At 44.2% G+C, this 18,315-nt stretch overlaps 1 protein-coding gene across 1 annotated transcript; it reads left to right on the top strand.

Moving 5' to 3' along the window:
• The first annotated feature begins 515 nt into the window (after positions 1-515).
• On the top strand, positions 516-11,746 carry LOC146185585 (uncharacterized). The gene is made up of 7 exons (XM_084607868.1): positions 516-693; positions 2,683-2,822; positions 3,299-3,372; positions 4,533-4,636; positions 5,605-5,658; positions 6,491-6,923; positions 11,577-11,746. Exons 1-7 carry the CDS (start codon positions 516-518, stop codon positions 11,683-11,685), a joined length of 1,092 nt encoding a protein of 363 aa, XP_084463994.1. The 3' UTR covers positions 11,686-11,746.
• The last annotated feature ends 6,569 nt before the right edge of the window (positions 11,747-18,315 follow it).

The raw sequence follows: 18,315 nt of genomic DNA on the forward strand, positions 1-18,315 counted from the left end.
ATTTATGCCCACTTGTCCATCTTTTGAATTCAATAAGGTATTTAAACCACTTAGTGTGTTTCGATTTATTTGTACTCGTTGTTTTGGCTGCCATGTCAACTTCCCTTGTATATTCTGATGTGTTTCCAGCGTCAATATAAATGTTCTGTATGTGTACCATATAGGGCCCGTTAAGGGGGCTGTCAGTATTGAAAATAATGAATAAATAATATATAAAAGAAATCGTAAACTGTCTAAGAGCTTTTCGGACAGGTGACGCAAACCAAAGCGTATAAGTATAAATTTCGCGTGCGCAGTTAGATACGGTAAAAGAAACCAAACGATATTGTACTCGCACGAAAACTCGTGAATATGTAACACGAAGAAGCAAAAGCAATAAAAAGGTGTGCGCTGCGCGAGCGGCGAAGCGCGCGGCGGCCTCCTGCGACGGCGTGCGCGGTCACGAGGCGATCGCCCAGTGTTAGAATCTCGTTCGACGCAGGAGTTTGGCCCCGTTAACGCCCGGGTAGCCGACGATGGACTACGACAGGATGGAGGAGACCCCGCGACGCTCCCGCAAGGATCTACTGCGGAGACCTCAGAGCCCTTCGGAGCAGCTGCCCGAGCTGTTTGCGGCGCAGTTTCTGCGCTTCTTACCGGGCCTAGAGGCTTCCGGAAGATCTCGGACGCAGGAGCCTTCTTCTGCAGAGGCAAGTGCACATCATAGCTTCGCTGCTTGTGTACCAGGTTGTTGAGTACGTGCGCGTAGGGAAGCTTGTGTAGCATTTAAGGCAACTTAGTCTAGCTCACACGAAGTGCGGCCACGTTGGGTCATTTAGACGGGGGTGAAACACAAACAAAAAAAGAAAAAGCAACTTGATATACTCTTATTATAAAAACGAGTGATACTCGCTAGCCTGGCGAATTGACGAGCACAAAGATGGCGTCCCGTAGGATAGCCACTGCCACTTAACTGTCATTGATACATATAGCTAACTGCAGTAGCCGATAAATTTTATAATGCGGGGATATGTGTTCTCTGTATCACTGGCGGGGTTGGTATCTGTTCTAAATTAGGTCACCCTAGTTAGTTCTCGTATCAGTGCCCCTGAGGCGGCTTAACTTCTTACATATATAGTCATGGACAAAAATATACGACGTGTCGGTTCGAAAACAAATTTTTTATTTCTGTGTTTCCTCAGCAGTCAGGTCAGCTGGCATCCATTCAAAGGATAGAGCATACCACTCTTCTCGTGCTTCAATAATTTTCACAGACCTCCTTCTTTTTCCCCCAACCCGGGTAACCGATACGCTGTTGTCCGCTACTGTTCCTGTAGCCGTCTTTTGAATTCACCTTGGTCTTAAGCCGGGGGAGCTGGACATGCGGAGCGACGATGACATGCTAATAAGACAGCTTTGTGAAACGACCATGGGCTGTCCGTTTTCAGTGCGGTTTAATTATGACCCTAGCAGGTTTAAATTAATCCAACATTCTCCCCTTTGGTGCGCCTCATACCTATTCTAGCTCATAGACGACGATGTCGATTGCGCCACCTTTTCTACGTGCGAATAATTTCGATAGTTTGCACTCCATTACAGCGTCAACGGAATGTGTGTGCCGCTTTCTTTGATGACCATCATCAAAAATTATTTTTAATCGCAGTTACAACAAAACACTTAGTTCTCTTTCAGGAAGTTGGAGCTGTTTAAACCTTGTCGTTCAAAACACAAGGAAAGGCCGCCATTTTTGTTGGCATTGTAAATTATGGCGGCAGTTTTCTGTGCGATTTATACCTTATAAATGGCACGACCCATAATATAAACTACTTTTATTTCTCTTCAACTCAAACACTCACAGCAGCCTCTTTGAGGTTTGCACAGTGCGGCCCATATGTATTACAGAGGAGAGTGCGACGTGAGAGCGGCACGCTCTCGTCGTACCTTGGTGCTGTAAAGCAGCATTCTCTTTAATCAATAATCGAGGATGGGATATTCTTCTGGCTCTCTTGATGCAAGGGACGAAGCGGTGTGCACGAACCTATATAAGCCTCATCAAATGTTTCATTTATGTGAATAAACGAGTTCAAGACGCATGGACAGACTTCGTCACCGTCCCCCGCCTTCGTTTACTCGGTCCGAAAGAGTTCCGTTCACATCACAATATTGAATTGATGCATGAAATCATCCTTCATCGCTTGAATTCTCATGACGAGGTTGCCGTGTTCACATTCATAGCGTAAAACGGGAACTTATTCCTGCACGGGTTTCAATGATATGCATCTACAAAAAATAATGAAGCTCACTAGGCGTAAAGGCCCTATATGCACTGATTATTTCCTCTTGGGTCACCTCGGAATGTATGATTTCTGCCAAGTCAGATAAGCCTCCTTGTTCTTTCTTTATTGTCTACGCTTGAATGAAGGACCTTACATTACGTAATGTGGTAAGACAGGACAGAAAAGAAAACAGTATTAGTGGTCACAGTATAGACACAATGCAATAACGTTGAAATATGCAGCCTAACATAATAATCTCAATACTCAGTGGAATCACTATAGGAATAGCGCAAAAGGAAAAAAACTGCATCACAGAGGGAGACGCCTGCACTATATCATGTTCCCTCCCGGGGCTCTATAAGTAAACAAATATTTTTGTAGGGCCTATTTCTTTTACCATGTGCACCTCTCTTCGCACTGCAGACAGTGCCGTCGGTGCAGGTGTCTGGGCACGGCAGGCAACTATACAGCATCTACATGCCCACGCTGACGTCCCAGTCCTCGCTGGAGGTAGGAGATGAGGCCGGTGGCGAGGCTGCCAACTCCGGCGGAAGACGCCCGCTGAAGGTATGCCAACGGCCCTCAAAGCGATGATACTAAAGATGAACTACCGTCAGTCTTTCGTGGCTGTCGTAGTGAGGATCTAAGAGGTACACATCAAACTGCCATCAAACTGACTCAGAGTACAATGATGCTGAATAAATTGCGGGCTCCATCCTTCAGTCCCTCGATACTGCATGTGCAATGCCTTCTTTCTAGATGGTCATATTTGTTTTTTGGTGATTCATAAGGAAAAGAACACCAAATAGGTTCAAATTCCGCTGCGCATCACGCGAGTTAGCGTCAAAGGAAGCTGTTAATGGAAAGTGGCCAACACACGAACATTTCGCATTTCCAGAGGCTTTGCGTATAGCCGGGAGGCTGTCCTCGACGTTTGTGCATTTGAGACGCATGGGAACCTGAAAGCAAGGGAAGTCAGGGAGAAATAAATAAGAACCCTTCACTGGGCTTTGAGGTGTCATACACTGTCCTCTTGTTTACAGAGGCGCTCCAGGGATTCACAGGCCGGCAGCTTGGAATCGGGCTCCAGCCACAGCTCGGCCAAGTCCTTGACAACGTAAGAACCATGGACTGCACGATCGATCACTCGACTATTACAGTTTAGTAATTCGCTTTCTTTAAAATGTTTAGGGAACGGAGTGTTACTTCCCTGCTGGTAACAGTGGTTTTAATATTGCCCGGAAGCTAACAGAAGACAGTTCATGTTCAAAGCATTCTCCAAAGGAGGATGTATGGCTGTTAAAAATTTACAAACAGGCCATCTCATATATATATATATATATATATATATATATATATATATATATATATATATATATATATATATATATATATATATAAGCACCACAATCGCGGCGCACAAATGCGCTAGTCACGTGGTATTATTTGTATTTCGCGGGCTTTCTTTTGAGCCCAGAAAAAAAGATACACGTGAGACTTTCTTTATCGCAATTAATGGAATAGGGGTTTCGGAAGGTGCTCTACAAGTTTCCAATTCACATGTTTGGTCTAAGGTCGATATTTATTAAATTAGAAAAATTAACATAATTAGCTAATTAAGTCATTGCAAAACAAAAAATTACCTGTAGTGCGCAAGCAGGCTGGCAGTTGAATGCAATTGGTTTCACTGACCTACCTCAAATGTATTATTTTGTATCCCTTGGTTCAAGTTAGCTGGGACACCCGGTATATATATACATATATATTAAGCATAAGCTGCACACAAACTAAGCTTCTCGGTGACCGGCCATAGTGCTACACCTTTGTGGCCGCAGTAGGAGAGGTGGTTATTTTTAGAGCACCTAAGTCTCAGGAGACCTTGTGGACATTCTGTCTGGAGCGCTTCAGGTCGTCGACCAATGTGAAAAGCAGATATAACACTCCGTTACAAGTAGGCGCAACAATGGACGTGGAATATCTAAAAATGAATTGAACTGGACAGTCGAAAGTCTGCTCGTAGCTTTCGAGGCTCAATACGAGCAGGATCAGAAAAAAAAAAAGAAAAAACGTTATTACGGTGTATTTTGTATGATTGTTATTTTCCTTGTCAACCCGGGAACACTCGATGCCGTTTCATGGTTCAGCTTTCGGTGTCTGCGTTCTTGCATAGGAGTATTTGACACCGAGTAGCGCCTCATCGGTTCTTGTTGCCAACGAGACGCACTCATAATAGCGCTGGAGGAGGAGGAATTCGAGTATTGTTCCTTTTGTTCACAGGATGCGCCATACTCGCATCATGGGCGTGCCGCTGACCTACTATGCCCTCCTGTTGGGCAGCATGGCGCTTTGCGCCTTCTCTTACACCTTCGCATCCAAGTCGAGTGAGCTGAACTTCTATTTCTATCCTAGCCCATTTGGGTAGCAAACCTGTGAGTGCAAAACAGCCCTCGCGTATCTTTAACATAGGCCCTTGGCTGCACCAGATTGTCGGAATGAGTGTAATTATATTAAAGCAATTATATATTTGTCGGCCGTAGTTGCATAGGCCCAATAACAAGCCGAATTCTCAATGCTTCTAGACTGTAGGAATCGTTCAAAAATTGATGGGAACTTTAGTCAATGTGTCGTACACTTACGCGATGATTAGCCAAGCCCGCGGTAATGCGCTTAATCTAAATATTACGATCCTAACAGATTTTATCTGGACGGCGCGGAGCTTTGACTTTTATTGTACAAGTATCCTGTTCTGCTGTTTCAACACTATTTTTCTCTCTTCGTTAACGGCTGAAGCCAAGCATGGTGGAGAATGAACTCGCCTCACTCATATAAAAAGGGAACTTAATTAGGCGAAGCGGAATTAGCATATTTATTTCTACTTAGAGCTGCAAAATTTACCTCAAATGCGAGTAAGCTCCTCAGTTGAGCTCCAGGGCCAGTAAATTTGATTATTATAATTCCATTGCACGCTATCCTCGTCTCCTCCATCGTTCTTACTGACAGGTCTTGATGATATGAGGTGTGTTGAGCAGCTTTATTCATTGATATAACACGAAAAAAAATAATAGGATCCCATATTACCCTCTTTCATACTAGGAAACATTTGTTTTTATTCAGCAGCATGAGTGGATCTTTTTCATTGCAGTTCTTGTCCTTTGATACCGACTTTTTGGATGTTTTTCTGAAGCTATGGTTGTCAAAGATGTTATGACCTGAGATGCTCTGATGCCTGTCGGAGACACGCATTGCAAAAGCCGTCGCCTGTCCGTGAAGCGAACTGTGTGCCTCACTGCGATACATGCCTAGTGGTTGCTGTCCTGAACCTTGCCCTCCTCCGTCGGTGTGGTTGCAGTGTTCGGCAGCAAGACCGTGGGCCAAGCCCACAGTATCCACAAGAGCAAGCCAGGTTTGGGATCGTCTTTTCTTCATTCATGAACATGGCAATGTTCATTTTTGGACTATAAGTTAACAGTGTGTTTACTCGAGGCTTCCAATTGTTCACTGGAGAAGTAACGCACGAAATTTACAAAAAAATATATAGAGAGATTTGTGTGATATCTGGGGAATCAAGCTGGTAGATTAAATAAATTTATTTTTAATCTAGCAAGGATTAAATTTTAATTTGGACGACTACCCTCGACAAAAGAGTAGGGTAAAATAGTGTGAGATTTTATGAATGGTAACGGCGGCATGTAAGGCCTCAAACAATGCATGAGCCGCGACCTTTCATGCTCATTTTAGTTGGTATGATATTAGTGCACGTGAAGCTAAAATGATTTTAATTTAACCGCGGGATGTTAGGTTTATGTTAATGTCACACAAAATTTCTACAAAAATAAAAAAAAATATTGGACGATGATATATCGTTCTCTCGACAAAAAATTATTCTTGCGAAACTAATCACGAGTTATACAATAAACACACTACCGGTAACTTATTACGCCCGAGACCAGAGCCCTCGGATAAAATTCGTCTAGTCTTTCGGCTCATTCACAATTATCTTATCTAAGATTGGCACGAGACAGCGAATAGTAACTCTTGATGGCTATCAAGCCTGTCGTCATAAGCAATAGTATAGTTATATGCGCAACAAGTGGTTCGACAAAATACTCGGTAAATACTCGGTTGAAAGCGATCCATTATGCAAAAAAAAAATAAGATTGTTACAGAACATTTCTTATAAATGTCTTCTGGACCAAGCGTTTTCGCCCGCCCTATTAACCGTGTCCATCGCTCAGGTTCCTTGCTCAAGGTGCCGGCCTCGCTGCCCTCGTCCACGCGCGGGGACCTGGCGGCCACCCAGTGGCCAGAAGAGTCCCAAGCTGTGGCTGCCAGCGGCCCCCGCGGAGGACGTCGCCGCCACTCGCCGCACTCGGGCCATACCAAGAGGTCCAAGCGGCGCACGACCGCCACGACCGCTGCCACCACAGTGGAGACGATGGAAGACTTGGCGGCCGACTTAGCTTCGCTGGCCCCATGGGAGCCGCCGGACACGGTGGCAGCACCCACCGCCGCCCCGGAACCGGTGACCACCACTACCCCTAAGGTCACCACCACCACCACCAAGGTTACCACCATCGCCAGCACTACAACGCCGCCGCCACCACTCATGGTGTCGGATAGCGGCTCCACGAACAACGGAACGTTCAACTCTTCAGTGAACCTCAACGAGTAAGTAGAGTGACCAGGCTTCTGTTGTTTTCACAGGCTGCCTGCTCCCTCGAAGCTTTGGTCAACCATGCCACCTATGTGGTGGGTGTAGGCTTACCAGGGGCAAGTGTCATCGGGAGAATCCAGGTATGAAGCTAGAACGAGGATTTGTTCAGCCCTCCAACGCGCTGAAATAGTACCTCTGTGCCACCGAACGTGGAGTTCGGACGGAGGTTGCCAATCTCTCTCTCCCTACCCCCCCCCCCCTTCCCCGCTTTTTGTCATGTGATGTGTGCAACCGTTTGGGGTATTGAAAGGGAATAACTCCGCTCGCACAGCACCTTGGTGTCAAGTGTTTCGGGAAAGGCTCTGTGTGCTCCGCTCCTGCTAGCGCCTCTACTACTACACAGTTCATCGCATTTTCACATGTCCCATATCGCGAACGAGCCGTCGACTTTCGTAGTAAAGAGTGAAAGCAAATGCTATTTGTCTTAAATTTCAGGAGCACTCGTTGCTTTAGTGAGCGTTTCCTGTACGAAGACGTACGCGTTAATATGATTTTGTTGTTGTTGCGAAAGGGTAGTCCGAAATAATGACCGAAATAGATCCGCAGCTGTCCGTCCAGTTCGGAGTTCGTCATAACCCGCCCTATAACTTTATAAAATAAGCGTGTGTTATGCTTACATTGCGTAATTCAAAGGGTGTCTCATTGCCGACCAGTTTAACAGTGCGAAAACGAAGCAGAGCAAGAAAGCCAACCCACACACAGAGTTGAGACAAGCTCAACGACAAGCCAAACGCGAAATAGCTCAACAAGCCTCACTTCTATACAACGGACGAAATGTCGCGTGTCGAACAGGGACGCGCTGAAGCCTTGGAAAGCAAATCCCCGCACTTGTGCTGCGCATGGTCTTAATGAGGCCGCGTTGCGCCAGCCCGATCAGATCACAAAAACGCTACTCGTACTTTGCCCCGACACGTCAAGGACGTCCGCTGAAGGCGGAGGCAGCGCTCGCAAACTCTGGCGAAATATACTCGTGGCCTGCATGCGGCAGGCCTGCTTGTACGCGTGAAGCTCCAGCAGTGTCGCGAGCACGCGCACTGCGCTACGACGTGGGTTCCACGGAAGCCCGTAGAAACGCACTTGTTTTAAGCCGTTGCTGATGCGTGCTGCTCTGCGAGCTAAGGAACGCAGTGATTGACCCTAATTGCCCGACTTCGCCTTGAATACGGATATTACGCCAACAGTGTTCGCACGGTAAGATGACGTTTTCACGTGCTTTGTTCCATTCGCATTTCTAGTTTACAAGCTTACACACGACAGAAAGGAAGATAAACGCCCCTAATTCCTAATTGTAATTGCCTGCGAAGACATGTCTTGCGCCGTGCTGACAGTTTTGCATAAGTTATTTATCCCTGGAAAGAAACGAGAGTTCTCTAGTTACAATTAAAAAGAGGTTTATATATTACGAAACCTTCAGGCAAGCCCCCACAATGTTTCGCCATATTGTATGTAAATAGTTTCGACAGCCACAGACCACTGAGTGGTACCATGAACATTCTGCATGTTTTCGCAATAAAAGAAAAATACATGCAGTGATTCATATATACAAGGGTAAGTGAAATATATCTACACTGCAACCATAATAAACTTAAACAAAGGTACGCGTACAGCATGTACATAGTTCTAAATAGTGTCCTTTGTTGTTTTCTTTTTTTTTTTTTCAATGCACTTGGTCCATTAGCTGTGGAAGAAATACGTGCGCTTGTAGCCCGGTTTGAAGGAAATAGCGCTTTAGATAGATATAAAACGACGCACCATCGGCGCTTTGTTTTTCTTTCTGCTTTATATTTAACTATAATTCTCCTTAGAATTATTATAGTACTAGTTCAAGCCAACTGCAAAAATTAATATAAAAAATCAACAACGTTTTACTCCGCTGGACGACTTTTGGTTTTTCCTTCGTGTATCATAACGAGCCTGTCATTCCTTTTCGATATATATATATATATATATATATATATATATATAGCATTTAAAGGAGCGAACAGTCTCGGAGTGCAAGTAAAACTTTTATTTTTTATTTATTCATACTGTTTACATTGACAGGAATGTTGTCTTGTGTTGATTATTGGAATAAAGAGCATGAAATGCAAAGCGGAAGAAAAAACAACGCGCGTAGTATATAGAACACACGGTAGCACACCTCCATAAGTGGGAATAAATTGTGGCACGAAAAGTGTCGACCTTTTGACTTCACCTCTTATAAACAATGCAAAACTCTGATAGCAATTACGAAGTAAGGTTTCTTATAGCTTCCTGAAATTATTTCCAGTAAAGTTATGCATTTCAGAGCTGAGAGAGGGTGTGCTATGCACGTCATAGCGGAGAACTACGGATCAATTTCGACAATGTTAACGTACACCAATCTCGAAATAAACGATCATTTTTGTACCCAGCCTAGTTCGATATGGGGGCACAAGGGCCACTGCTGCTGGTTCCATCGGATCTAGAGCATGTTTTTGAAAGCTTCTGGGCCCAGTGACAGCAGTCACAAATATGATTTTTTTTTTTTGTTTTTTTTGTTTTTTTTTTTTGTTTTTTTTTTTGCGAGTTGAATGCAGGCTGTTGAATGCTCATTGAAGCAAAGTTGGTGCCTTGCCTGTTTACGTATGCTTACGTATGCGCGTCCTCCAGTCAGAATGTGACTATTATAGGAAAATACTCCAGGAATGCAAATAAATCTGCTTAGGTGCAGTAGTGCGAAACCATTTCTTTTATTACTGCCGATTATGTTGCTACATCTTTGTTTCTTTACGCCTCTGCTGTTTCAACCACGTGTTTCGTGATATATATATATTTTTTTGGTCGTATGTAAGGTATCGCAAGATTATAAAGTGCCAAACGTGCATGCATCTTTCATTGCTCCACGAGTGCATAGTCGTCTATATACTCTCATGCTGCTGGATTGCTTCGTTCTTGTAGTAAGGCTAGAAGCGTTTTGCAGGTAACTTGAACTTTACCTCTTCGTTAGGTTGTATGGCAAAATATAGCTACTTGATACTATAGGTTCCTCCTTAAAACTGAGTCTCGCGTTTCGCAGTCGCTATACAAATAGTGCTATAGTGCTATATACCACGAGAGGCCTGAAAGGAAGAAGCAGACTTGAGTAACTGATAATATAATCGATATTCTGAGGTCCTTCTTTGTTATCCATCTGTATAATCTGTCAAGGCAATCAACCTGCACTTGAGAATGCTGTGTGAGCACACTGGCTCTACCACTAGCTAACCGCTGCGTATGCAGAGGTAAGGACAGTGTGGGTCGGCGCACGGGCAGAGGAACTCGATTATCTACTGTCTAGCCTGCTGCCTGCCGGCACTGGGTCAGACGGCTGGCCTTGAGCTGCTTCGGGCCCCGTCCGGTCCGCGGGTGCGGGAGCCGCATCGCCGCGTCGTCGGAGACACCGCTGGAGGCATCGTATACGCGTGCTTACGTGAATATGCGCGCCGATCTACGATATACTTCGCCGCTAGAGACAACGCACGGCTCCAAAGGCTGTTGATTGGGCGTTGCCCCGTGTTAGCAGCGTGCTTCGTAAATGGAACAGGTGGACGATAGCGTCGATGAAAGCCCTGCTTGTTTGCCTTTCTGGTTCTTTTATTGTTTCCCAACGTCTCAATGGAACTTTTGCAACGTTCTGCGCAGCGCGAATTGCTTCTTTGTCGTGCATTTTCTAGCGGTAGTTGCCAGTATTATATGCATTGAATGAACACTCAAAATGTATTCATGGCACTCTAGCTGGAATGTCCTTATTGCAGCTGAAGGATAACGCAACCAATGCAGCTTTTTAATGGTTCTAGATTCCCCATAGACGAATTCTCAATACACTGTCGCAAATACTGCTCTACGCTGGCAACACGTGGAGTATATGTTTTCATTGAAACTCTGCTGGGTGTTTGGTAAGACATAGCACAGTTAACTTTGTTTTTTTCACACAGCAAATTGAAGACATCTGTTCAGACAGGCAGTGCTCATTCAGTTCATGTTGTCCTTGCTCAAGGAAAAAAAGGGATAACAGGAGGGTAGAGGAGCCTCGTGACTTTTCTTTTCATTTTTTCACAATAAGCGATGGCTTGACAATAGATCTCGTATTGCCGTGTGTGACCAGAATCCTGCTCCCGAGGTTTCAAAAAAAGTTGTAGTATGTACATTATTAACTGGCACTCAAGTTTCCATTTAATGTTATGCACTCGAAATCCTTCCTATGCCTTTCCATTCTTCCTTGCTCTCGCTGCAGTACTGTGTAATTAACATGATTTCGTCACTCTCCGTGTAGGTTTTGATCGGTTTTGCTTTGATAACCTGGGTGATGGTTAATCCTTTTCTCATCCGTTATACACTGATAACTCATGACAACTATTTAAAATGTCGTCTAGTTTGTACTAGCATGCACGAGCAAACTATATTCTCTTCGGGTGTCATGGCTAGATAAGTGTCTTTATGCGTGAGATCACTTTAGTATATTTCCCTCTTCTGTCAGATTTGCAGTAGACGTATGTTGTTCCTAACATGTTCCATCTAGATTAGAAGCTAACCATTACTTTATGTAGGCGCTTGTTTTTCGCCAAATATTTATTCGTATCGTGCATGCATTCTGTCTCTTATCGCAGGTACGAGGAGGTGTTCGAGTACTACTACGTCTACGACGACAACGACACGACGACTTCGAGCAGCCATCCTCCAACACAATACGCCGAGTATCTTCTCCCAATAAACTGATGCTTGCGTACTCTCTCGGATGGTTGCCTATCGCCGCTGCAAGCTACGTCTCACAGTTCCTTGCCTGAAATAACCTTCAAGAACATTAATGGGGGTTGCTTCAGCATGTTTTTCTCACCATCGCGGTGAACTGGGGTCCACATTGTCGCTTAAGTCATCAGCCTTCTCGTGACATCGCTTTGCAAGGTTTCCTCGGCAGAAAGGTCACCAAACCATTGCGCCCGTGATACAAAGCTCTGTAATGCATTTCAATGTTTCCACGCCATATTATTCGCACGAGCGTATCGCGTACGAGCGTGTCGTCGCATTAGAGAGGTTTAGTTCTTCGTGATCCACAATCTGCTACCATGATTTGCCAACACGCGTTCCACTGCTTATGCCTAGATCCCCTTAACTTAGATAGATGGCACCACATACTGGATAATTTCAGCCATCAGCACATAGATCTGCCGCGTCGGGACCAATCAGCTAGTGCGCACCGCGGTAGAGAGTCACGGCGGCTGATCGCGGATCACGGTATGAAGCGGGAATGAGCGCATTGACACAAGGGTATTTCCATTCCGTCTAAAGCACTGTGTCCAACACACATACTTGCGGTACCGTCTCCAAATACGAATGAAAGGTTTTTAGAATGATATTTTCGCTCTTAAATCACCACAGGGTGCAATCAAAAGAGTAGCATACACCATGATGAAAATGAACTTATTTGCGAACTTATTTGCGAACTTATTTGCGAACTTATTTGCGAAATAAAATAGATTTTAATGCCTGGTTTAAAATTCGAGGAGCATCTTGGAATTCAGCTTGAAACTAAAGCCGAAAGATAAAGGGCAAAAGTTTTAGGGGAGAATTGCTAAACTTGTTACATTGAGGGAAAGTGGAATTCGCATTCAAGTTCACATTGTTTAAAAGCAGTGTACGGATCCATTGCGCCACAAAACATTTTTCTTTCTTGTATAGGACATTTACTACTCACTGTTACGCACAGGATGGATAGCCGAGTTGTCGGAAGACAACGAGGATGTTATGGATGCTGGGTTGAACGACGACGACACCGGGGCTGAATCTGTTGTGTTTCTGTGCTCTGGTGTTCCGGAGGTGCTCCTGAAGTTAACTCGGACCCTTACCGCTCGGGAACACCCCGTAACAATATGTACGCAGAAAATGTACTAAGTAGTCAGCTAGTGGCTGCAGAAGCACCAGCGTGAAAGAGACTCAAAGTACGTCTAAAGGGGCGGCAATGACATACGCATCATCAACAGGGGGAAGCAGTTCAATGGAAATTCATGTTCCTCGTTAATGTCTCTTAGACAGAGTATCATTGGTCTGAAATTATTTCTGGGTGAGAAAACATGTTCAGATTTGATTTGCATTCCAACGTGCCAATGTTCCACGGGCTTTAGAGTATTGAGTTAAAGCGTGTCACAAGGTCCGTATCAGGTTTAGTAACCTGATTACGGACCCATACTGAACCGTGTACGGCAGCGTACACGGGAAGGAATTAAATGCAGTCGTTCTTTGTAGTGGTCTTTTCAGTGTTTCTGAAAACAAAATCGCGTCATCGCCGATATTATAGCAACGCTTAATGCTTTCAGATACGTCACACAGGTGACAGTTCACGGAAGGCACAACTTTTTTCCCATTGAAGTTTTGGCCACGCACACAATTGCATCCTGACCTCAGCATGGTTCAGTTTTATTCACGCGGTGGTTACTATATTAATGAATCTATAACTAATCAAGAGACGAAACACTTAATTTTAGGCAAAAACATTTTTATTCAAGCTTCCAGAGGCGTTTTAGTGATTTGTCGAGGTACAGATTCTTCCAACGCAGGAATGCGAACATCCCGTCTGTTCGATCCTCATCTCACCCATTTATATGAAGGTGGATGCCAGCTTCTCCCAACTCGACTATGCCATATCTGGTCTCGTGACGTCACATACCCGGCCGACCCGTCTCACTTCCGGCGAATACCACGAGCGAAAGAGAAATGAGCGCCGGCACGCCGTTGCACTTCCGGCCTATCAGCGTCCGGCCATGTCATGCCATCTGCCAGAGGGTTTGCTAATAACTTTTCAATTCTGCGAGCTAACATTTGTTGCTTTCATCTCTACGGTTTGCTGGTCGTTAATCCAGACGTAATTTGACATATCCGTATATCTGTGTGTGGTAATCCATTCCCGAAAAAATCGACATTTAAAGCTTAATAACGGCGACAACTGCGACAACAGGTATCGGTCAGCTGTTGTCTTCGGCCGATTTGAGATTTATTTCTACAACTTTGAATTTCATGTTTATCTGTTCCCCTGGATAGCGAGCATCGTATGCAATGCAGCCTGATGGGGGTTTTCACTCCTGTCGCTAAACATCACGTCAGCAGCGTCGTATGCTTATTGCCGTGTTTCTATTGTAAGAATATGTACTACTCAAGTATCCAAAATTAATAATTACGAATTCAATATCATATAATTCAATTTTAAGAATCAATCGAATATTATATTAAATATATTCGAAACAAATTTAATATGTTATCCACTTTTTAATAATTGGCATAAGGCTTCAATGAGGCCCGCCGTATTATTCTTAGTTGTTTCATAAATGGGCTCTCAATGACGGCGCGTACCACCCGGCAGCAATTAGTATGAGCGGTATGAAGTGTTCAATGCCGCTGCGTGGTTCATTCATGCGGCGGCATTCATAATACTTATACATGTCCTCTAAAAAAGCCCTTCGTCAGAGCGCAGGTTATGGTCATGGGTAACTGTCGCCCGTGTCACGTGTCATGTCTTGAGCTCTTACTCTAGGTTGTTCTTGTGTTTCATTGCTGGTTGAACCCAGTTTTCCTACATGTTTCCTGTATGTTTTCATATAGTTTTCCAGCATATCGGACCGCATAGGAGTGTTCATTTTTTTACCATAAGGCTATCATAATCCTGTTGAGCTCAAGACCTTAAACTAGAAGAAATGTCGACGAGTACAGAACTTCCCATGTGGTCTATAGGTAACCTAAAATAAAATCGATACTACACAACAGGTGATTCAGAGGACCAACAGCATACCTCTAGTTTGTTTACCTATAGCATAACATGATGATGTAGCATGCTGCAAACTTGACGCTCTTGCAAATGTTACATTAATCTCACTGATCGTCTGTGAATTTTTATTATTTGCCTTAATCACACTTTGTTTTCTGAAATGTTTCTACGCAGAGACAACCGCAGTATTGTGCAGTATTGTTGCATATCGCCGTGGGCATATGATTTGTTTACACAGTAAACAAAATATGAGATTGCTTTACCTTCGCCTTAAGTGTCCATCATATTTTAAAATAAAGTGTACGTACGCGAGAAAGGAACCGCAAGGGAAGACGTAAAACGGGCACGACTAACACTGCCTCGTAATGCTCTTAAAGGCGGAGTATTAGCTGTCTATCCTATATTTAAGTGTCCACCCTACTTTTCCCGACCACTGTCTGTAGCGGCGGCGACTTTTCGCCGGAACTAGTTGTATAGGCTATCGCGCGAAACATATGGTAGGGTTTTAACATAGTTAAATCGAGTAGGACGACCGATAGCTTTTTCGCACAGACGATATTTGGTGGAGACAACGATGGGCAATGCACAGCGTCAGAGTGTGTTACAGTGGGCGCTCTGGGCACTCGGCTGCTGCGATAGTGTATACGACATCCCGTACTCGCTTCACACCAGACATTTTTGATTTTGAATCCGCTTCGCTCTGAGAGTTCATTTTTAAACCGGACGCCTTTCTTGTCTCAAGAGTGGTGTCATCAGAGTGTGTCGGTAGAGCTCGTTCGTAGAAACTGACCCTTAAGAAAAAAAAAACACTACTGTAAACGAATTTTGGAACAGCACCAGAACAAACAGATCAGTTTCGCTGGTCCACGCACGGGAACACTTTGCTGTCGCGTTTTTTCTTCTTATTATTACTATCACGCTTCTTTTAAAACTGCAGCACTCTCTCACTGTGCAGTAAACATTGTCATCTTTATCAAGTTTCAATTGTAAAACACTCACGCTGTACACTGAACATCGTTGTCTTCACAAAGTTCCATCTACGCCGCTCCTTCAGTTAACCTACGCCACACACATACGCTATCTGGGCGAGTGTTAGTGAGGTCCGCAAACGTAGTGTCTGGCGAGTGCATCGAGCAGCGTGACAGAACAAAAAAAAAAAAAAAAAAAAAAACATATAGTTGTGGTTTAACTCTGGTTAACCCTAGTTGAATGGCGATAGCAACGGCGGAAACTTATTTTGCCTGCTACATTATTCCCCTATCACGCCATATATCAGTGTAAGGTGCTACATTATTGGGGACACTTAAGCTCATCCTTTAAAAGTATGACGCGAGATGTAAGTTACCAGTCTTGTTCTTTTTCTCCTCCTCCTCCTCCTCCTCCTCGGCTGTTCAAGGTCAAACGTGGCCTCCGCCGGGACCACGCGACGGCTCAAAACCTGGCGCAGTACTGTTATCGCAATAAAAATTATGCCGACGTGTTTAGTGTCGAAACAGCAGAAGCAACTCGCAGGATCCCACATTTCATCATTACAGGTTGCAGTGCTCTCAAAGTTTGTTTTTCTTTTTAGTTGAAGCCGTACAAGTGCCATAACGGCTCTTAACCTCCAGATCAGGGCGTTTGCATTAATATAATAATAATCTATATGTCATAGTTTAAGAAGGGTTAATACGTATGCGTTGCTATGGAGTTCGAGACTACAACCAATTAGTCTGAACGTTTAAGATAAAACAAAGTAGATCTGCAAAAAATGATGAAGAAACAAAGTAGATAAGAAATTTGCCATTTCTACCACTATTTTTGTTTTATTCGTTTGTTCGGTTTTACGGACATTTATACTGCATGACGGTTTTTGTTTTGTTTTGTTTTGTTTTTTGATAAACTTTGAGCTGCGAGTGAGCGCTTGTGTGATTTTTCATTCTTCACTGCCGTAATTTTGCTCTCTTTAACCGTTAAGATTCTTTACAATGGAAACCCCACTGATCATTTAAGTGTTGTTTTCACGTTTCCATTATTTCCGTTATTTCAGCCCACTCCCTTCTGTGTTATTTCAACCATGAAGGTATAGATGAATATTGAGTAACAGGCAAAAATACTTGTGTATTTTCGGGGCACGACTGGATCGTACGATCTCCACTTTTTTGTTTCGACTATGTACGTGAAATGTGCCTTTCTGCATTTTTTTTCTCTCTCTCTCTTTTTGAAAAGACAGCTGCAGTTGAGACCTCGAAGGCCTCAACTCGTCTGGCCCTGTTAGAAATTAATTCCTGGCGTCCAGAAAGATTACCCCTGTTCGATAAGCTTCGTTCCCCGAACTCGTACGACGACGAACTGGTGGTCTCGTTTTAACGCCGTCCGTACACGCGCTAGATCAACGGACTACTTCTCCCAGCGTACGTACTGCTGTCATGCCCGGTGCGAAAACGAAATGACCGAAACACGCTCGCTTCGGCTGACCGTCTTTTCGTAAAGCTGGCTTGTCATGCCTCTTTTCTTTCTTCGTTTTTCCATCCATCCTCTATTTTTTTTCCTTTTTTTCTTTTACTATTTGCGAAGCGGCCTTTGTGGAGTGACCTCAGTCGGTGGAAGAAGGGGATATCCTAAATGTAATTCATTTCTTCCCGCGGAAGCGCCCCCGAGTTTGTTCACACGCAGCTGTTGCTGCCAGGCCGGAAGTAATTTCGCTCGGACGCCTCTCGTGTGCGCGCGGAACTCGAAATTGTGACGACAGGCGCAGGGTGCGGAAGAAGTCCGCAGTACGGCAGCCTTGGTGAGCAGGGACAAGCGTCTCTCTCTCTCTCTCGGCCACGTCTCGATCATGGGCTTCTGAGTGAGCGAGCATCGGCCGCTTGACGGGTCACACGCGCGTTTTTTCGCTGACCGCCCATGTGCGCCACATCCTCCGCGGCACCCCTCAGCACAGGAGCAATGACCATTCTGCGCTACTCCCAAATCTCCTCGCCGATGCGGACTTACTGCCAATGCTTCCGCACCAAGACCGATGGATATTACATTTTGAGGCATTTGTGATTTCGGAATTTTATAACCGTTACGAGCACCTATTTTTTTTTCGTAACCTTACTATATCAGTAACAGCAATAGTATATACTGAATGAAAAAAAAAAATTATTTTGATGCTAGAACTCCTTTCAGGCTTAGAGCGGACTCTCGCTATAATGCAAAGTCTCATAATTCGAATTCTGGTTTATTTGGACTGACGCTTTGGCAGGATTACTTTCATTAGGAAATGAAAAAAATAATAAAAATTGTAGACACCAAGTTGAGGACATATAATATGGTGAAGCTTCCAAAAAAAAAAAACATAAAATATTTTGCCTATGCCCGTGCCACTAACCTCGACATAAAGTTTCCGATAATTTGAACGGCACCTAATCATAACAAATTTCCTGTCCACTTCGAATTCGAGAAATCCAGGTTCGGCTGTGGTAGCAAACTACCAGGAAAACTATGGGCCACTCTTAGGTAACATTCGTGTATAAAAGCCCGAAAAAAAAAAACAAAAAAAAAAAAACGAAAACATTGTCCGGCCATTACTTTGTTCTTGACCCTGGCATTTTGGGTAGAGAAGAGGG

Source organism: Amblyomma maculatum, chromosome 6, assembly GCF_055883805.1.
Source record: "Amblyomma maculatum isolate TAMU_Amacu chromosome 6, ASM5588380v1, whole genome shotgun sequence".
Lineage (NCBI taxonomy): Eukaryota > Metazoa > Arthropoda > Arachnida > Ixodida > Ixodidae > Amblyomma > Amblyomma maculatum.

Excerpts from the sequence above, each read along its gene's own strand:
- LOC146185585 (XM_084607868.1), top strand. The coding sequence starts at position 516 with ATGGACTACGACAGGATGGAGGAGACCCCGCGACGCTCCCGCAAGGAT. Across the intron at positions 4,637-5,604 it reads CACCTTCGCATCCAAGTCGA|TGTTCGGCAGCAAGACCGTG; the intron begins GTGAGCTGAACT and ends GTGTGGTTGCAG. Across the intron at positions 5,659-6,490 it reads TATCCACAAGAGCAAGCCAG|GTTCCTTGCTCAAGGTGCCG; the intron begins GTTTGGGATCGT and ends TCCATCGCTCAG.